Here is a 22,042-nt window from a genome sequence, read left to right as displayed (position 1 = left end):
CAGATTACAACACTGGCTGCACAGTTATTTCTACATGATTTCCAGCAGATGGTGGGAACACTGCAATTCTGAGAATAATGCCATAGGTACAGACTGACCTTTTGCATTTCTCTGCCATTTATTGAAGAGCTATTGAAAACAGAGCAGCAACACATTCCCTGGGAAATTGTATCAGATTATATTGTGTATGTTGGGGAGGAGAAAAGTAAAAAGCCTTGTAAAATATAAAGAGGACCCTTCTGGAGTTCATTAGTGTGGAGTGAAACTCCAACCTGAAAAATAACCTTCCTGATGTTTTTAACTTTCTGGTCCCTCATATTACAAAGACCAAAATTGTACAGAACATTACACCACTTGTTTTTTATTTTCCTTCTGTGGTACATGTAGTCTTATATCCAAATGAGGTCTCTTCTTTTATACTGCTGTCATCAATTATGTAACCCGCTTGCTGCCAAAATATTCATATATACTATACGTTAGTGTGTTGAAAAATATTTTTTCCAACATCGTGTCTGTTAGATATCTGATTTACAGAGATCAGTGGCATTGACTCCTCTTCTCTTCATTTTAAATTGACTCAAGATTTTTCCATTGCAACTTGTGTGTGCTGTAATAAGCGTCCATTCATTACCAAAGGGTGAGCCTCTGTGGATGTTAGTCACAGCAGCACAGTGTGGATGTGTGCCAAGTAAAAGGCAAAAATTTGGCAGCTAACTGTAGATCTGTTCTTTGCCTTAGCATGATCACATATGGCCCCATCTCAGAACAAATTTCCTTAATTATGTACAGAACTTACAGACTTTTTCCAATAAAAATACTAGCTGCAGATCAGCAACAAACTCCTCTCTATCTTGTGGTGGGTTTTTTTTTTCCTCCTATCAAGACAGACTAAAGATTGCCGCTACCTTCCTTTCAGTTTTTAAAATGCGCTGCTCATGTGCACTGTTCATTCTATGCAAACTTGCTCAGAATTCCAATAATTAATATTGAGCTTCAGTGAGTTTTAAATGCTGGCAAGTGGACTAAGGAGTGGGAGAGCAAGTCTAAAACTCCAATAAGGTCCTCAATTAAAAATGAGTGGGACAATATCCCAGCTGTATCGGGTTGCTCAAAACACAGACATTTGAAGACCTGCTTTTGGATTCATTTACCTGACCTACCTTCAGATCAGTGGTTTTAGCAAACGATGATGATGGTCTTTCTGGAAGTATCATCTTCTACAGTAGTTGTTGGCAGCATTGGATAGTATCTCAAAAACACTTCCAGAAATACAGTCGGATTCCAGGAGAGGTAGCATATATATATCAGAACCTTTCTATTCTCTTGCTAGTTTTCTCTGAGAGTCTGATTTAATAATTTGAAGGTTTCCTAAAGGCTTGTAAGCATGTTGGCCTAAATTTTCAAGTGGAACTACTGATTTATTTTGGATTCCTCAATTTTTGGCTGCTCAACTTTAAACTTCTGTTAAGGGGCCTGATTTTCAGAGAATGGGTGCTCAGCAATTTGTGAAAACTGAATACTTCAAGATGCCTCAAGTTGGGCACCAAGAAGGAGAGGCACCCAATTTCACTATACACACTTGAAAATTTAGGATAATGAAGGTTTTCATTTCCTAGTTTGCTCCACTTGTCTATTCAGCAAACTCCTATAGTGCTTGCCATTTTACTTGTGATCAGTGGCAAGAGCACCTCACCAACCTTCTTCTGGCCCCTTATTTCGTAGCTAACTTTCTCCATTTGTGCCATTTATGTGAAGATGTTTTCTACTTAGAAATAGCTAAATTTTAGAGCCAGTGCACACATGCTGTTTGAGATTATGGCCCCAATGGGAAAACCTGAACTGCCATAGGAAGTGGTGCTGGTAACTCACTAAGTGGAACTCTTCTCTCTGAATCAATATTGAACCTTTGCTCTAGTAATTAGTAACGTGATTTTTGTTTGAACAGAAGTTCTGGATTTTTCAGGATGAAAGTCAGTATGTAAATGTAAGATGATGATGATGTTTATGTGATACTTGGTCTATATTGATTTACAGTGCAGCAGAAATGTAGCTATTAAGTTGTCTTTTATAAAATCTTTCCTTGCCAGTAAGTCTAGGTCACTTATGTGAACCCAGCCTAGGTCAGTAGTACCAAAAGTCACTACTATCAGATGATTTATTCAGTGGCATGTGTGAAATTAGTTGCTTTCAGTCCATTTCTTTGTGAACAGTTATCATTGCTACAAAATTATTCTTGCAAACCAAACTGATAGGCTTGCTTGTTGTAATCGAATCAAAGAAGCTAAGGATTGAGATGTATAGAAGTCAGTCTCTCAGGACTATACAGATAAGGTGTTGGGGTTTTTTTGTTTTGTTTTTTTTAAAAAAAAGGTTGGTGAGAGTAGGTGCCTGATTACGATTTCACTTCTAATGGAGAAATGATGCAATTCAACTGACTTCAGTGGAATTATTAATTTTTATCTTATTGTAAAATGAGAATTAAATCTACAACTTGAACAGCCACATGCTCTCTAATTGTGCATGTGCACCCATTTTTTAATAAGAAAGCAGCAGCTTTTTTTCATGCAGAACCAATGATTGCATATGTATGTGTGGCATGTGCATTCCAAACACATTTATGTATATGGAAATTTGCTAAATCCACATGGAAACAAGTGCATATGCACAATAAATTTTGGCCCACAGTGTTTTGGGGGCTTGATCCAAAGCTCACTGATGTCAATGGGAGTCATTTCATGACCTTGTCGGGGGGGGGGGGGGAGAGAGAGAGAGTGTGTGAGAGAGAGAGAGAGAGAAACCATAAAATAATATGGTTTAATCAACATTTGGGACCAAATTAATCTCTGTAAACCTAGCAACTTCAATGGAGTTACATCAGAGATTAATTTGTTCCCTTACATATTAACACATCTTATCTACTTTGGAAGTGAATGTACAATACATACCTCAAAATCCCAAAGCACAGAAAAATCCATAGCAGTTGCTTGTTCGGCCCTGGGTACAATTTTTCTAGGTATACTTCCATATGGCATTCCCATCAAGATCTAGTTGAGGTTAATGAAGACATATTTATAGTATAGCATAGTGTATATTGCCTTTCATTTCTCCATCAGTTAAATATTTTCCTTATAACAAGATACAACATGACAAAGGAAAGTTTAAAATGTGGAACAAGTTCACAAACAGGATTATTTAGCAAAAGATATAGAACTCCAATTGCAAGTAGTGACTCAGTCTCAAATAGCATATGCACATAAGAACAGCCATACTGGGTCATTCCCAGCTTCTGGCAAACAGGGAAACTTAGAACATGGTTTTGCATCTCTGTCCATCCTGGCTAATAGCCACTGATGATGGACCTATCCTGCCAGGATAGGCAGGGAGTGCTGTTTGCCAGAGGCTGGGAATGGCCAACGGGATGGACCACTTGATGATTATCTGTTCTATTCATTCCCTCTGAAGCATCTGGCATTGGTCACTGTCGGAAGATAGGATACTGTGATAGATGGACCATTGGTCTAACCCTGTATGGCCGTTCTTACATTTTATTTAATGATCACCATAAACTTCCTAATGCTTCCCTGGATTATCAGAAGTGCAGAAAATTCTGGTGTTTTCATGGTTTGTGTATACTGTAAATTATGCCTCTGATTCACCACAATGGTTAAACATTAGCTTAACTTTGAGCATGTGAATAGTGCCATTGAATTCAAGTTGAGTGTGCTTAAGTGCTTCGCTGAATTGGGATTTGACATGGTGAGAGAGTGTTTTCTGCTGCCATGTTACTATGACTTGCTGCAAATTGCTCTGAGAATTTGGGAGATTTTAGAATGACTTTTACTGCAATTTAAAAAATAGTAGTAAAAAGAGAGACTCCCTTGAGCTATAGGTTGAATGATGTTTTACCAGCCCTGATGTTGCTAGTTCCTGTGGGAAGAGTACAAACTCCCAGGTCTGGAATCAACTGTGAATGACTTGAGTGAAGAAGAAAATGCCAACCAAATAGTGAACACTTTCACAAGAATGCCTAGAGACAAAGAATGAAGTCCTAGACCTACTCAGGTCAATGGGAGTTTTGCCATTGACTTCACTGGGGCCTTTAGATTTAATCTAAGAGCCTGATTGTGATCTCTAACTGGTGTAAATAAGGATTAACTCACTGAACTGGACTCATTCAATAAGAGCTGATTTAGGGCTACTATTTAGGGCTGATTTAGGGCTACTGTCAAAATGGCTTAATGTTTTATGAACATACAGATTATGAAATGCAGCAACTAAGAATGGTATGGTTTAACTTCTTGCCTTTTTTATTGTAGTTTATTTGCTTCTCTTACTTTCATCTGTCACGAAACTGGCGATGTAAAGTGCCACCCGAGAATGGATGATGCATTTTTTCATATTGATTGGATATATTTGATGTCATTCAGCACCCTCTTCAATGTTGTAAACAAGGAAACTGCTTGATCTGAGTCTTTAGTGCTCCAGAATGCCAGAACTACCTTCTCAAGAGCATGATGGTGGAATGGAAGGAGTGGCAATGTTTAGGGGCAGGGGGATGCTGTAATTCCTTAACTCTAAATTCATGCCCCTTTAAAAGGGTTTGCTTAGAGTGGGCCCTCATCTAAAACAAAAAATGTTCTGCAATGTTGTGGTGGAACAGAACACAAATTAATTATTAGTGGGGGGTTTGGGCCTGGTTTGGGGCTGAAGCTGGGACTGGGTTTGCTCTTACAAATATATCAATAGTTTTATGGTCATTTTCAAAATGCTCAGCATTGGCCTAACTCTATTCCCAATGCGGTCAGAGTTGAGACAAAGGATAAGCACTTCATAAAATCCCACCAACAGCATATACTGTACATTTTAGAATAATTGTTTTCTTCTACATGTCAGGGCACCCTCTGAAAACACTGAGAGTGTTTATTTTCCCCAGATTAATTGGAATAGTCTCTCTGGCTAAATATTGCTTGGGAAAATGGAGGCTGCTAGAGAGAGGAGCATGTATGCGAAGCAATGGCTTCAATTTAAATTTCACTTATTTGGACAGAAGGCTCCTTTTGCCTTGAACTTCATGGGTTATTTTTTTCTAATGCAATAAAGGGATTAGTTTTATCTGCTGATGCAGTATTCTTCTCTCAAGAGAAACCAAGATCAGCTGAGCGGCATTTGTTCATGCCTGCAGATAGGCTTTATATTTATACAGTGTTTGAGTTATGAAATGATCTCAACTTTAAGCAGTTGTAAATGGCAGAGGTCAGGCGGGCAGGTGGCATCAGGCAGGTGACATGAGAACAGGGATAATTCCATGGCATCTCCCAATAGCTTTGTGCAGTGCAAGACTTGCAGCAAGACCAAGATTTATCAGAATTGATTGGTAACACTTTAATTTAAGGGTTGTCTATGAAGGAGTCATAAAGAATTAATATTTATAAGTAGGCTACGGCCAGGACACAGCAAAGTCTACATGCCTCATAAATAGTTTAGAACACATTTACAGCATGGAGCAGACAGACCACATCAATCGCTTCTAATGCATTTATTTTGCAAGGGTTGAATATTTAGTTTTAAAGCCATTTATAATTAAATGGTTATTGCCCAGCTACAGTATACATTTTAACAGTTTAATGCACTGAATAATATACATACTGTGTAGACAAAACAGACACAGCTACCTCATCATATGGAAATGTCCAATTCTTTAAGAAAGAAAATGCACTTGTATTGTTCAGTTCTAATGGTTATGCCTTTCTATACTCAGAGGACACTTTCAATCTGAATGGCTTTTATTTTAGATAAAGTGAACAACAAAATTAAAGAGAGGAAAAAAGTGCAATCGCTATCAGAGACCACACGCTGTCTTTCCTTTGTAATAACTTGCATCAGACAGACCAGCTGGCAGCCTTATGGATAGCAGAGCCTTTGTAGACGGCGCACAGAAACTGAGCCATAGTAGTAGATAGCTAAATACACAAATCTATTTTAAAAAGGGTCATAATTAAGAATTTCCATGATATCTTTCTTTGTCATTGGAGGAGGCTTGACCAATAGAAAAGAGAAACAAGAAAACCCTTTCTCCTGAAGAAACAACTGGGCTGAATCAAGGAGATGTGGAAAACGAGTATTTTGGAAACAAACAATTATTAATTATTAGAGATTTTATTTTATGCATTCCCTCAATTTGAAAGAACCTGAGAAACAATGCAAAACTTGTCTAGTAAATGGTAAGTCTGGCTAAGTAGCCATGCCAAATTAACACCAGTAAGAACTTTAAACTACATCAGGTATTTTGTACCTACTTTTTATAACTCCCAAATAGGCAATCATGTCATTAAATGTTACCAATATATTACTTTTATGATTTTTTCCAAGAATGTCCGTGTTAAGAGACATTTTTGACAGTATCGTATTATCACTATGGTTTTCTTAATTACGTTTGGGAATATACATCCTGAATTTCTTATGGATATGATGGCCTATACTTGAATTCCGGAGTTCTGTTTTCACTCTACCCAAAATTTTCATTAATATGAGCCTAAAATTAGGTTTCCAAATTCATATTTAGTTGCTTAAGGGTGAGATTTTTCAAAAGCAGTTGTGATGGGGGTATTCACCCCACACTTGCCCTGAAAGGGTTAATGCAGACTGAAAAGGGGGCTAATTAACCCAATAGGCCACAGCAGAGAGGAATCAGATACCTAAACAGTCCCCTGAATGAGGAAGCCTAGCTGAGGAGGAACAAGCTGGGTTGGGACTATAAAGGTAGGAAACTGGCAGCAGAAAGGGGGCTGCTGGGAAAGCCTGCAGTCACTCCCTGGGAGAAGGGAGGTGCGTTTGGGCTGACAAACCCAGATGGGAGAGTCAGGAAGATAGGACAGAGCTCGGGGAAAGACCGTAAGGTCTAAAAGGGAACAGACCTTCACTGATGGCTTGAGGGTCCCTGTGCCAGACCCCAGAGTGGAGGGTAGGTCCGGGTTCCCCTGCCAGCCACTGAGGGAGTGGCACTAAGAGGCTATGAATAGGAAGATTTCCTGAGTTTATTTGTGGGAAGAGACTTTCCAACCCTGGAAGGGGGAAGCCATTTGGTGACCTGGCCAGAGGGCGAAGTCACAAAGAGGCAGCAGCTTGTGTAGTGAGAGGGGGCCACGAACCCAGATAGAAAGGTGGAGAGACAGCGGTGTGCAACCGTGGGAAGGGGTGTTGCCTTAATGAGCTATTCCCCAGAATGACTAGGAGGAGGCACCATCCTGGCGGTGAGTGGAGCATCCCATCACGGCAGTTTAAGTGATTACAGGGCATTGACTTCAGTGGGACTTATGTTCTTGAGTTTCTTAAGATGCTTTTGAAAATCTCTCCCATAGGTGATAAATATAGATTGAGGGACATAGCTCCTATTTTTGAAAATATTGGTTTTTGTGACTAATTTGCTACTATAAATCCAAATAGGCCCATAAGGTGTATCTCTTGCCATATTTAAACTAAGGCTAAGTGAAGCAGAAGTTTATTCTTCCCTTCCAGGAAGATAGAGCATCATGAAGTGACATTATCCACAGCTCTATCAATAAGACAGCCCAAGGTCTCTGTGCCTGCATGAGCAGTATCTTGCTCAGAGTGAATGTCAAAATGGGACTGATGGAGGAAATAAGAAATTGATCAAGAGTTAAGATAAGGATGATGACATGACTGGATGTGACATTACCACATACAAGAACAGTGGGAGTATAAAGTATAATTAGAAGTAACAAGTAATAACATACCATCAATTTCATTTTGACATTTACTATGGACGATATACTATTTGCATGGCCCTGAATGCAGGATTGGGGCCTGAACTCTTACCTCTGGAATTATAACCAGTCCAAATATTAAACCAAAAAGGACCAGATTTACTCCATACATCCATCGCAGAAATATGAAATAAGAAGCTACTGAGGAACCGAAGTGACCTAAATAAAAAAAGAGGCAGTAGTTAGAACTGTGAATGGGTAAAACACTCAGTGACCAAGAGGTTATTTGAATTAATACCAAACAGTACAACAAAATGTCTTAAACCATGTCTCAGTCTAAGTGGAAGTTGCACTTACTCTCCACTTCTTTTATCTTCATTTCCCAGGGGATACACTGTGTCTTAAAATTGTCAAAGTCTCTCTTAAATTTCACCCATTTCTGAAACAAGAAAACAGGGTTGCAAATGGAGATATAGGGTTAGGCTGGTCATGGGGAGGAATCTGGGGCTGCTTTGTCTAAGGAATTCCTAAAGTTAGTGCTTAGCTGAGTTATTTAAAATTGGTGGAAAACTTTAAGGCCAGAGGGGAGCCTTACCCAAAATTCTAGATTTTTCCATCTGGGTCTGGGGTCTGACCTTTTTTACTTCTGTAAAAGTCCACATCAAAGCCCTGAATCCAAACACTTCCAAACTCAGGACCTGAATTTGAACACCTGAATCCGAACTTTGCTAGGCTTCTGGGGGATCAGAGTTAGTGTTAGGATTTAACCGTTGATAGAGAGATATTGAAGCTGCAGACCCAGACCTGTATGCGAAGCTTTGGTTTGGGCCCATTCTTATTTAAAAGAAGGATTTATTAAACAAATACCATGCCTGATGCTTTTCTCACCAAGGTCAATGGCTAAACTCGCACTGACTTCAATGGGAACAGGACATGATCCATTTTTTTTAAAAAGAGTCTAAAATCAGTGAAAACTCCATGAAAGCAATAACTTAATTACTGACTCCAGTCTTGCAATGAGAAGCCACAATTCTCTGTGGTTGTCTTCCCATTCAGTGGTCCAATTTGAAAACTGGCGTAATTCCACTGAAGCAAATGGTACTATACCTGGATTTGGCTGTGTTTCCAGTTCTTAGTACAATAAATACTCTTGTAGCTTTAACCTGTGAGAGACTACACATTCAGACCCACATTTTGCCTTAATTTATATCTTCTGCAACCTCCTTTACTTTAGGGAGGCTGCATGGCATTGAAATTGGGACAGAATTTGGCTCATATCCTGCATATCAACACAAACATGAATTTGGGTAGGAACCATAAACAATGCAGCTATTCAGAGAGTTAAAATACATATGGGGAGTGCTGTCTTGGCTTCCGTAATTGTGACTACTTTGTCCAATGTGACTTTAGTGCTTGTTGCAAAAAACCCCACTGTATTAATGACCAAGCACACAAACTTCTCTTGGCCATTACTGTAGTACTTACCTTTGCCATCATCATCTTATATGCGTAGAATTTTTTTCCCTTTCCCTTTCCCAAGGCTCCTTCAAACTTCTCTACGAAAGCTTGTGCCTCCCTAATTAAAAAATATAAAAGTGATTGTGTTTATATAAAAACACTGAAAGAATCTCCACCAAGATGGCACTGGGTACTGAGAATGTTGTAAAATAGCTTTTAATTTCTGTAAATTGTGCTGTTAGCAAAGGGAAGAACAGTGAGAGTCAAGAGATGGGGATTCTATTCCCAGCCCTGTCAAACATTTCCTGTATGATTTTGGAACAAGTAATTTAATATCTCTCTGAGTTTCATCATATGTAGCCCTAAGGTCACCTGGCTCCCTTTCCATCAACACTGATATTCTAGGTTTTCCTTTCCCATTGATGGGAGAAGTCTGGTTCTTCCTTCTACACTTCCTTAATAGTGCAGCTGTCAGGAAGGAAGGAAAGATGATGTTGTAGTTAACACATAGGCCTGCGAGGTAGGAGATCTAGGTGCTGTTTCAGGATTTGCTTAATTTGTGGCCTTGGGCCAGTTGCTTGTGGATATACTTCCAAACTTGGTTGCTTAAAATGAGGCCCCCAGATCTGTATTCAGGTACTCATCTTTGAAAATGTTGACTTTATTTTCTTTGTGCTCTAGTTTCCCCATCTGTAAAATGGGATTAATACTTCCCTAGCTCACAGCAGCTGTGTTTATAAATGTCAATTAATTGATTGTAAAGCACTCTGAGATCCTTGGAGAGAATAGGATTTATTATTAGGATGTTCTCCAACCCATTCATTAAATATTCTTGCACAGCCAAGGAAATGGAGCAGTTTTGATTAAGTAAATTAAAGAGTGGGTATGTGAGTCCTCCTTCATTCTCAGTCAGGGGAGCTGGAACAATTTTTATAGTGGAGGTGCTGAGAGCCATTGAACCAAACTGTAAACCCTGTATCTAATGGAAACCACTTCAAGCCATGAGGGGCAGCAGCATCCTTAGCACCCTTAGTTCCATGCTCTCAGTTGTTCTTGGCAGTTCTTTTGGGGACAAGATAAAAGAGGCAGTTGTGTAGTCAAACATGATCCCAGGCAATGTTTCTGCTGCTAGGACACTATAATATAATAGTGTAATACCTTTCACCTTTTTGTAGTGCCTTTCACTCTGAAGGTCTCAAAGGTCTTTACAAATAATAGCAGTCTGAGCCTCCCAACCCACCTGGGAGATAAAGAATGATTAGTAGTCTTTTACAGATGAAGAAATTTAGGTACAGAGATAAAGTCCCCCCTCCTTCAAGGACCCGGGTCAGGAGAGGCAAAGGGAAGAACCAGGCTTCTATAACTAATGGGTGAGAATCAAACTGCGTGATGCTGATGTGAGAGGGACCAGGTATCTGCAGGTCAGATTGGCTTTTCAGAGTGAAAGGAAGGAGCAGATGCGGGGAGATGCCACAGCCACTGCCTGTTTTAGCAACACAGGCACTGGCTGGAGCTATGAATAGCCTTTAGGCAAACACCAGACACTGAACCCATTTCTCCCCTTCGCCCTCCAGCGGGTTCATGGCACTTCTTGCCAGGCTATTTTGAGGAGTGAAATTCTCTGTCCTTAGAAGTGGACTTTAGGTTTAGTTACCCCTCTCTACCACCATCAGCGCTGGTCTTTGGGTCATTCCTTCCCTCAGCCAAATTATCAAGTGGCTTATGAGCCATTACTCCATTGACGTGATGCTTTGGGTCCTCCAGTCAGTCTCACAAGTCTGGTTCCCTACTCTGCATCCCCAGAACAATTTACTCTGTATTCACAGTAAACATCTGCATTGTTCACACATAGAGTGTGGGATGGCAGGCAACGTTATCTGTGCTGTAAACAATACTGTATTTTTTCCAAGTCACCTGCAAGCAGTAATGCTTCAGGAAGTGTAAAGTAACAAGGAGACAAGCTGCTTTGATTGCTGTATAACGGTAGGCATGAATAAGCAAAGAAGGGCACAGAGTTTGCTTTAACAAGGAGCCTGAAAGTCATTCTCTCAGTTGTCTTTAAATAAAAGGGCAGAATGATCCCAGCCTGGGTATCAGTTGAACAGATTTTGCTCATCATCTGTTCTCTAGTTACAGAGACTGACAACAGAGTCCTGCCTCTAAGCTCTTCACATTTAAAACAAACTATGCTGGCTAAGTTCCATTGGTTCCTTTTCCAAGACCGGGTTCTTGTAATTACAATAGCAGCAGCAAAATGTAATTCTAAAATGTTATGTGCAGTCAATAACTATTAAACACATACATTATTAAATCTAGCTTCAGTGATTCCTATTGTGAAAACTATAAATAGCTGGGAATGCACTGGGCTACCTGAGCAATGCTAATTTCTTCACCATACGCCAAGGTTTGTTCCTTATGGTGGATATTAGTTTTTTCTTTTCCTCTACCTGTTCCATTAGTCTTGCCAATTCTTCCTCTGACAGAGACTCTTCATCAGATGAGTTGGAAGCAGATGAGGAGGAAGAGCTAGGACAAAAGTAGAGTAAAGACACAAATGTAAAAGGAAAAAAAAAAAAAAAAAAAAAATCACACGGTGTAATAAAATATGGTTGCATATGGCACCTTCCATGTTTCAGGGATCCTAAAACACTTTGCAAATCAATGAGTTAGGCATAGGCAGTGTACAGTAACTGAACAAGAAATGGAGCAGCCATTATGTTCTGTGCAATAACTCCTAGAACTTTGTGTGCCATACAATATTTGGGAAGGGAGGGAATGTCGGCCAGGACTAGAGCTGGCTGGGAATTGTTTGATGAAATGTATATTTAATAGGCAGCAGGTTTCAAATGAAGAAAAGGAAGTATTTCTTCACACAATGCACAGTCAACCTGTGGAACTCTTTGCCAGAGAATGTGGTGAAGGCCAACACTATAATGGGGTTCAAAAAAGAACTAGATAAGTTCATGGAGGATAGGTCCATCAATGGCTGTTAGCCAGGATAGGCAGGGATTGCTGTTTGCCAGAGGTTGGGAATGGCTGAAGGGATGGATCACTTGATGATTCCCTGTTCTATTCATTCCCTCTGAAGCACCTGGCATTCGCCACTGTCAGAAGGCAGGATATTAGGCTAGATGGACCATTGGTCTGACCCGGTAATGGCAGGTCTTATGTTCTTGCTCCCCTGCCATACCCCGAAAATGCAGATTAAAAACTTGCAGGAAAGGGTTGGTTTTGACAAATTTCCGGTTTAAAAAAAATTGCTGAAATGTCCCATTTTGACATTTTCTAAACAAGGAGTTCAATTTTTTTGGTTCCAAACAACTTTTCATTTTGAAATGTAAGTTAATTTATGGTAAGTAAATGCATACAACATTTAAAAAACAAAGATAGAAATTGAAATTAATCATTTTGAAATTACCAAAACAAAACATTTTGAATGACCTGATCCAAATTTGTTTTTGATTTTTGATTCATTAAAATTTTTGACTTTGTCCCAATTTGTGATGGGAAATTTTTTTGAAATCTGAAATTTTCCTGTTTTGGGAAAACCGTTTTCCAGCCAGCTCTACCTAGGACACTGATTATTTCCTGCTTTCTCTTTGAAAAATGCCCTGAGATCTTTAACTTCAATCTTGATATCTACTAGAGAGCATTCAGATGATATTCCCCCATCTCAGTGCTGTCCTTCACTGTCAACACTGCATGTGATGAGCCCAAACCAAGGGAGGAAACTTGAACTTGCATCTTTTTGCCTCAAATGTGAGACTATCAACTAAATTGACACAATGATTGGGTCATCAAAATGATGATCCAGTTTGGTTAAGATGCTAAAAACAGAGAGAAAGATTTTGGGCAAATGCTTCAGGTTTCAAAATACCAATTTCACATAACTCAGATGAGAGATGTTGCCTGCCACATTTCAATTATAAAAATGGTCACTTTCACCAAGGACACAAGTGTGTGCATTTATATAAACATCAGACCCAAATCTGTCCCAGACCAGCTCCTCGGCTGGTGTAAATCAGCATAGCTCCAGTGACTTCAGTGGAGTTATGCTGATTTACACCAGCTGAGAATCTGGCGTATGTATTTTAGAATCATAGAAGATTAGGGTTGAGAGGGACCTCATGAAGTCATCTAGTCCAAACCCCAGTAAGGGCACAGTGTTGACTCATATCCAGCTTCTTGTCCATTCTAATCCCCAGGTCCTTTTCTGCAGAACTGCTGCCTAGCAAGTCAGTCCCCAGTCTGTAGCAGTGCATGGGATTCTTCTGTCCTAATCCTCATCAGATTTCTTTTGGCCCAATACTCTAATGTGTCTAAGTCTGAATCCTATCCCTGCCTTCCAGCATATCTACCACTCCCCCGCCAGTTTAGTGTCATCTGCAACCTGCTGAGGGTGCAATCCACCCCATCCACCAGATCATTAATGAAGATGTTAAACAAAACCGGCCCCAGGACTGACTTCTGGGGCACTCTGTTTGTTACCGGCTGCCAACTAGACATTGAGCCATTGATCACTACCCGTTGAGCCCGATGATCTAGCCAGCTTTCTATCCATCTTATAGTCCATTCATCCAACCCATACTTCTTTAACTCACTGATAAGAATACTGTGGGAGACTGTATCAAAAGCTTTGCTAAAGTCAAGGTGTATCAGTCCATCCCTTTTCCCATATCTACAGAGCCAGTCATCTCATCATAGAAGGCAATCAGGTTGGTCAGGCATGACTTGCTCTTGGTGAATCCATGCTGACTTTTTCTGATCACCTTCCTCTCTTCCAACTGCCTCAAGTGCATCTTGTCTTAACCTTCACTTATAAAAAGGTCAATTCTACTCAATTCAAAAGATTGTTGAGTTGTCCTATTGACTGTACTTGCCTAAGAACTATACAAATGAGTGTTGCAAAATCAGACGTTAAATGAATTGTTTTACAGTCACCTAAGTTTCACTGGCATCACATGAGTTGACATCAAATGAGCTGACACTAATGAACACTTAGTGGAATGGGTTGTCATTTTGGGGAGTCAACCATAACTCGAATTCAGTCTGCAGATCTTTTCTTGTTCTTATTATTGTAAAGTGAATCAACCTTCTTAAGAAGTATCACATGACATGTCTGACTGCCAGTGGGGTTCTTACAGTTAACGAGATATGATCTCTGTGAGAAACATGATAGGCAGTCAACACGGGCAGATAAAAAGTATGGGTGAAGAAGAAAAGGATTGGAACAAAGGAAAATTAACACTGGAATAGCCTTGAAAACCTAAGAGATCCATTCTAAGCATCTCAAATTTTCATGCGTCCAGCCAAAGGAACGTGTCCTACTCTGGCTTCAGTTATCTTCCTTAAAGGACTCTTTCTATCTCCAACACTTACACATTAGGAATCCATTACATACTTAATTCTATGATCATATTTGGGGTAGAAGATGATCCTGAAAAGAATCTAGCTTCCATTTTAAGCAGAAAAATTATATTGTTTCTAAGGGTTAAATTTTTGTTAAAAGTAATAACTTGTTGTAATATGATGTTTTAGTAATCCTCACCAATATGCCACAGGACTACTACCAGGAATCTGACATTTGAATAAAAATCTGTCTGTAGATTGTTAGAGTACCTCTCTGCTGTGTTCTTTTTCCGTTTCTTATCCTGCGCCTTCCCTTTCTTGTTTGTTTGCTTTTCTTTATTTTCTACCTCCTTTTGGTTTTTGCTAGAAGCCTTTTTATCTTTCTTTTTCTTCCCACCTGCTGTTTCTTCTGCTTCACTTTCCCCATCACTGTTGTTCATTTTATGACTTTTTTTCTTAGTGGCTCTTTTTTGCCTGGAGGCTTCAACTTTCTCTTCATGGTCAGCTTCTTCTCTGTCCTTATTTTGCTTTTTCCTTTCACGTCCAATTGACTTGATGGCTTCCTTTGAGTGCTGCTTTCTGGTTGCCTTTTCCCGCTCTTCATCCTCTGCAATTGATGAAAACAAGTATTTTTTTAAATGTTCTATATTGGTGCAATAAAGATTTGTCCTTTTATCCAAAAAGTATAGACAGAATGCCTATTCCAAACCCCAGTGGACTCCATGAACAAGTTCCCATTGACCTCCACAATTTTGGATCAGACACAGGCTGAGATTCAGCCTTGGTCAGGTGCAAATAATATCCCATTGTGATCATGACATTCATGTTTGTCCATCAAAGGATCCTAAGAGCTGAAATCTAGAAATCACTTCCAGTCTCCAACCCCCTATTCTTTCATTGTTAGTGGAAGAGCAGTGGGGGCAAAACACCTAAGTGGCTTCAAGCCTGAGCTTGATAAGTTTATGGAGAGGACGGTATGATGAGATGCCTACAATGGAATGTAGCTGATCTGTCACTGCTATCAGCAAATATCTTCAATGGCTGGTGATGTGACACCAGATGGGGAGGGCTCTGAGTTACTACAGAGATTCTTTTCCAGGAGTGTGTCTGGTGGGTCTTGGCCAGGTCTTTTCTAGGAGTGTGTCTGGTGGGTTAGCTGATCGCCATATTTGGGGTTGGGAAGGAATTTTCCTCGGGGTCAGTTTGGCAGAAACCCTGGGGGTTTTCACCTTCCTCTGCAGCATAGGGCATGGGTAACTTGCAGGTTTAATTCTCTGTAACTTGAAGTCTTAAAATCATGATTTGAAGACTTCAGTAACTCAGCCAGAGGTTATGGGTCTATTACAGCAGTGGGTGTGTGAGGTAAAAAAGCTGATTGGTGAATTTTATCTTGTGTGACTTATAAAGTGCTTTTTAGCTTGTAAACAACTGCACATTATATATGGCTGCTTTTGAATGCGTATTTAGTAACACTTTCTGTATAAGGTGGACTGCATGCTGTGAGAACCACTTCCTGGAAGCATTGGTAACATATTAACTCTTTCCTTTCTGTGTTGTACTGCTCCGTTTCTAAACAATACGTTGAGTTGGCTTGGCTAGTTGGTGTCTAGAACATTTTTAATATTAAATCTCAAGTGTGGTCAACCAATTGGCTATTCTTTAGACAACAGCATGTTAAGTTAGTATGCATGAATGTTGCTCGATTCTTAGCCCTGGAGATTGAAGTCTCATGTCAGTGCAGAACACATGCAGTACAGGCAGTAGCAGCAGAAGCGACTGCTTGTTCTCCCTTCAATAAGCTGTAATTATTACATGGAGGATAATGATCTAAGGAGGAAGAGGTAGACCAGTCTCTATGCACATTTAGCTTCCCGTTCATGTTGTCAACAGAGACACTAATTTGTGACAGTTGTGACATGGATACTAGAGCAGGTCGAAAAATTATTTTACAAAAAAGAAAAAAATTACAATTTCAAAGTTGTTTCCATTTCACAGGGTCTGAAATGGAACACTTGATTGTGTACTTTTTAAAAATTGCAACGTTTTCCCAAAAATGTTATTAATTTTCTTCCTTCTCTCTCTTTTTGTTTCCCTCTTTTTGCCACTGATTGTATTAAAGCAAACAATCTCCAATGCTTTAGTCACCTTTTCATTTTTGCCTTCTGCCACTGATTTTCAGAATGTCTCCAACTTTGGAAATGTTACAGAAAGGCAAAAGGAAAAATGAAGTCTGTAACTCTGCCTTTCTTTAGTGTTTCTAGAGTTGGAAATATTTTTGAAAAGTTTTATAGTGGCAGAAAGGATAATTGGGGAGCGGAGGGGAAGAGGAGAGTAGAGTTGGAGGAAAAAAAGACAAAGTGGTAAAACAAAGCAAACCCTAGAGATCATCTACTTTGCTGCAGATATATATATAAAAACAAAAATAAAAATATGTAGTGGGGAGAAAGGGGTAAAAACAACAAAAAGTTATTGAAATAATATATATATATATATATATATATATTGTTTAGCTGAAAAACTGGGAAATTTTGAAACTACCAAAAACTCTTCACAAAAGGTTTCTTGCTTCTAATGAAAAAAACTCAACAAGCTCTAGTGGTTTCCCTTGTCCACTGAAAACTAGACTGAGACCGTCAATTGATTTCACAGAGGCTGTCAGATGATTTTCAGTCACTATTTAGATAACAGTTCAAATCCAGTTTAGGTAAAGGGTCCATCTATCCCCCCAAACCATCCACTACTTCAGCAATCCTAGCCCTTATCAATGTCTCTTTATTTACTATATTTGTAAGTGTATTTTTTTATATTAAATCTTTTCTATGGCTTTTCCTGAATTTTGTGATTAGTGGCTAGTCTATCCTAAATCTATCTTGGCTTGACCTCTCTGTCCTCATTGTCATAAGTAACAAAGACTCACCCTTATTGTAATGACAAGAATTACATAAAAAGCTTCAGTTCAGCAGTGAAAGATGATGGTTTATAGATGTTTGCATTATCCTATAAATTCACTCACATCACACCACACATGGAACACAGTGCTGCCTGCTTTACTGTGGCGGATGAAGGAAAGCTTCACTCTGGGTCCCATCCCCTCTTAGGGACACAGAGAGAAGGGGGCAGCCACGTTTAGGAGTGTTCTCCTCCACAACAACCAACAGCAACAACATCATCAGCGTCAATCATCATCAAAGTCAACTACCCAAGTAGGAAATCTATCTAACTATTCATAGTAGCGAGACAAAGTGGGTGAGGAAATATCTTTTATTGGACCAACTTCTGTTGTTGAGAGAGAGAAGCTTACACTTCAATAAAAAATATTATCTCATCCACTTTGTCTCGCTAATATCCTTGGACCAACAGGGCTACAACAACACTGAATATAACAATTAGATCATTACCATTGTGTAGCAAGACAAATCACAAAATAAACCTCTGTAGAAAAAAGATCTCTTGTGTATTTCCAAATAAGACAGCAGCTATTAATCTCCACTCTACCTTCGCTCTCTGAGTCACTTTCCACTTGTCCATCAATCTCCATTCCAGCTGCAAGACAAAGCATGTTGAATAATTGAATTTGTTGTTGGGATTTTCACATACAATGTTTTATACTTGTAGTTCTTAAGTACTGTCTGAGGACAGCAGAGTGCCCTCTTTATACTACTATATTTTTCTGCAATGAAGTCCTTAATATTTCTTGGCTTTTTGCAAGTGAATTAATAATAGTTCCCAATACAAAAGAATATCAAATGTATTGACACACACAAAGTGGTGTACTTGTAGAGCCCTAAGACACATTTTTACAAACATTTGGTAAAACTGGTACAATATTTCAAAACTGAAATGGTGGTTTATTCATACTAACCATCTTCCATGATGACCTGTAATGTACATTTCTTTTTCCTCCCCATGATTCTTTTTTGCCACAAACACTGTAGCCTTAGTGCTATGCACACGCCAATTATAGATAGATTATTTTCTTTCTTTCAGTGCCCAGTTATTTGTCTCCATACTGCTACGCAGTAAAGTGAATAGTCATTGAAGCTGTATCTAGTTCACTTTGACATCATTTGCATGCTAGACAGCAAGTTCAGGGTTTGAACTCTGTGGAAGGGGAGACACACACTGCAACAATCCAATCCAAACACTTTCTGCTCTGATCATTTTTCAGTGTGGAAAGCACCTGTCAGCATTACATTACATCACATTATTTAAACATGAAGGAAAGCCCTTTGATGGATACTCAGCAGTATCCTATGAAATGCAGACAAAAGTCATGTCCATTTTTGGCGTAAGAAAGTACACTAGAGCTTAGGGAGTACCTAGTTCCATACTGTAATATTTTCTTACCTTCATCAATTTATGTAATCCTATTGATAAGGGAGAAACATCAAATGATCATCTTAACCCGATCAATACTATGTCTCTCAGGCACGCATCTTTGGGTCACCTATTGTCTTCCATGTATGTTCCAACAGAGGACATATGGTCTAATAACTGAAGCATTGGACTTGGCGTTAGGATACTGGGGCTCTATTCCTTCATCTTCCACTGACTCGTGAGAAGCAAGTTGCTTCTCTAATCTGTACTTCAGTGCATTTACTGGAAAAATGGGGATATATTTTCCTGATGGGTGCCCTAGGGTTAAATTCATTAATGTTTATAAGTGCTTTGAGACCCTCAGCTGGTGCTTTAGTATTGCAAAGAATTATATTGCATATGTAACTATTGAAGCTTGAAATCCTCACTTGGGCAAAATTTCCATTTACAGGAATTTTGCCTGAGTAAAACTTGAGTAAAGACTTCAGAATTTGCCCCATTGGCAGCAATTTGAAGGTGTATTGCTTTGAAACCATTCTAGGGCAGTTGAAGAGAAGAGCTTCAGAGATGGAAGCAAGCAATGGACTCGGGTCTCTTTCAGATATGCAATACAAGTACATAAGTAAACACCCCGTGGTTTCTCTTGCAGACACTCATGTTGCATAGTAGTAATATTTTTAAAAGGAAAACACAGCCCAATCCTATGAGATCTGCTGAGCACCTGAAACTCAGATTAAAATCAGTGCTCACTGCCTGTCTGGATCTGTCCTGGTGAAAATATGCAAATCCCGCTCCAGATGTTGGTAGAGAGAAGGTTAATTCTCTCTCCCTCTCTTTTTCTCTCCTGAGCTGAGGATCTGCCATGGGGATTGCAAGATGTTGGAAAAAAATTTGAAAGTGAAAGTAGTTAAGACCATCAAAGTTAACAGTAACTGATAAAATACAGCATGGTTTTACAAAAGGTAGATCATGCCAGGCCAACCTGCTCTCCTTTTTTGAGAAGATAACAGATTTTTTAGACAAAGGGAATGCAGTGGATCTAATTTACCTAGATTTCAATAAGGCATTTAATACAGTTCCACATGGGGAATTATTAGTTAAATTGGAAAAGATGGGGATTAATATGAAAATTGGAAGGTGGATAAGGAACTGGTTAAAGGGGAGACTACGAATCATACTGAAAGACGAACTCTCAGGCTGGAGGGAGGTTACAAGTGGAATTCCTCAGGGATTGGCCTTGGGATCAATCTTAATTAACCTTTTTATTACTGACCTTGGCACAAAAATGAAGTTTGCAGATGACACAAAGTTCAGAGGTATTGCTAATACAGAGAAAGACTGGGATATCATACAACAAGATCTGGATGACCTTGTAAACTGGAGCAATAGAAATCGAATGAAATTTAATAGTGGAAAGTGCAAGATCATGCACTTAAGGATTAATAACAAGAACTTTTGCCATAAGCTGGGGATTCATCAGAGAAAGAGAAGGACCTGGACATATTGGTTGATCACAGAATGACTATGAGCCACCAATGTGACGTGGCCATGAAAAAAGCTAATGCATTCCTAGGAGGTATTTCAGTAGAGATTGGGAGGTGTTAGTGCTGTTAGACAAGGCGTTAGTCAGCCCTCATGTGGAATACTGTGTGCAGTTCTGGTCTCCCAAGTTTAAGAAAGATGAATTCAAACTGGAGCAAGTGCAGAAAAGGGCTACTAGGATGATCCGAGGAATGGAAAACCTGCCTTATGAGAGGAGACTCCAAGAGCTTGGTTTGTTTAGCCTAACTAAAAGAAGGTTGAGAGGAGATATGATTGCTCTCTATAAATATATCAGAGGGATAAATACCAGGGAAGGAGAGGGGTTATTTAAGTTCAGCGCCAATGTGGACACAAGAACAAATGAATATAAACTGGCCATCAGGAAGTTTAGACTTGAAATTAGACAAAGGTTTCTAACCATCAGGGGAGTGAAGTTCTGGAACAGTCTTCCACGGGGAGCAGTGGGGGCAAGAAACCTAGAGGACTTCAAGACTGAGCTTGATAAGCTTATGGAGGGGACGGTATGATGGGACAGCCTAATTTGGCAATTGACTGATCTTTGACTACTGGTGGTAGATATGCCCAATGACCTATGATGGGACATTAGATGGGGTGGAATCTGAGTTACTACAGAGAATTCTTTCTGGGTGTCTGGCTGGTGAGTCTTGGCCACACGCTCAGGGTTTAACTGATCACCATATTTGGGGTTGGCAAGGAATTTCCCCCCAGGGCAGATTGGCATAGGCCCTGTATTATTTTTGCCTTCCTCTGGAGCATGGGGCACAGGTCACTTGCTGGTGGATTCTCTGTATCTTGAAGTCTTTAAATCATTATTTGAGGACTTCAGGTTAGGGTCTATTACAGGAGTGGGTGGATGAAGTACTGTGGCCTGCAGTGTGCAGGAGGTCAGACTAGATGATCATAATGGTCCCTTCAGACCTTATAGTCTATGAGACTAGAATGAGGAAAATGGGGCAGGCTTTATGTGATTGGTTGGCTCCCCACACTTGCCCTGAAGGGACTAATGTAGGCCAGATGGGCCAATTAACCTCTTAGGCTGAGAGGGAAGCCCTAATTAAAGGAAGCTCACTTGTGCAGGAACAGACAGGGCTTCTAGAAAGCCAGGGAACTGATAACTGAAAGGAGGCCACAGGGAGGAGGACTGCAGTCACTCTCCCTAGGACAAGGGAGAGAAAGGGATCTGGACTCAAAAGAAAGGGTTTACCTAGCAGACTCTGTAGATAGGAGATTATCTGGAAGGATGGTAAATGGGAGTCTGGGATACGTAAGGTAGGAATAGTCCAGGGGGGTGGGAGGAAGTTTCGTGCTAATACAGACCTTAACTGCTGGAGACAGGGCCCCTGGACTGGAACCCAGAGTAGAAGGTGGGCCTGGGTTCCCCTACCAGCCACCAGGGAAGGGGCACTATCTGGGCAGTGAACTTGAAGACTGTCTGGGACCATTCTTTCCACTCACTGAGGGAGTGGCTCAGCCAGGGCAGTGGACTTAAGGACTGCCTGGGGCAGCGTGGAAGACTTTGATAGTACCTTGGAAGGGGAGAACTATTGCGACTTGGTTGGAGGGCTAAACCACAAAGACGAGACACGGCAATTCCTGAGGAGCAGGAGAGGGGCCACAGAGTGAGAGAGAAA

At 40.0% G+C, this 22,042-nt stretch overlaps 1 protein-coding gene and 1 long non-coding RNA gene across 2 annotated transcripts in view; one reads left to right on the top strand and one right to left on the bottom strand.

The window, feature by feature from the left end:
- The window catches only part of TMC2 (transmembrane channel like 2), a 51,788-nt gene extending 33,349 nt beyond the window's left edge, over window positions 1–18,439 (bottom strand). Inside the window, exons 1-8 of the mRNA XM_067560834.1 lie at window positions 18,394–18,439; window positions 18,027–18,074; window positions 14,802–15,138; window positions 11,553–11,708; window positions 9,210–9,300; window positions 8,082–8,163; window positions 7,837–7,943; window positions 2,946–3,044 (exon numbers count right to left, since the gene is read on the bottom strand). Of these exons, the coding sequence (XP_067416935.1) occupies window positions 2,946–3,044; window positions 7,837–7,943; window positions 8,082–8,163; window positions 9,210–9,300; window positions 11,553–11,708; window positions 14,802–15,138; window positions 18,027–18,074; window positions 18,394–18,439 (966 nt within the window). The remainder of the gene's footprint in view (window positions 1–2,945; window positions 3,045–7,836; window positions 7,944–8,081; window positions 8,164–9,209; window positions 9,301–11,552; window positions 11,709–14,801; window positions 15,139–18,026; window positions 18,075–18,393) is intronic.
- Window positions 1–22,042, top strand: part of LOC137161523 (uncharacterized) — a 206,995-nt gene that overhangs the window by 63,955 nt on the left and 120,998 nt on the right. The window lies entirely within an intron of this gene.

This window comes from Emydura macquarii, unplaced genomic scaffold (assembly GCF_026122565.2).
Source record: "Emydura macquarii macquarii isolate MOO-44397 ecotype Brisbane River unplaced genomic scaffold, CSIRO-AGI_Emac_v2 contig_2321, whole genome shotgun sequence".
Classification (NCBI taxonomy): Eukaryota; Metazoa; Chordata; order Testudines; family Chelidae; genus Emydura; species Emydura macquarii.
Note: the sequence above shows the minus strand (reverse complement) of the source record. Positions and strands in the feature narration are given on the sequence as shown.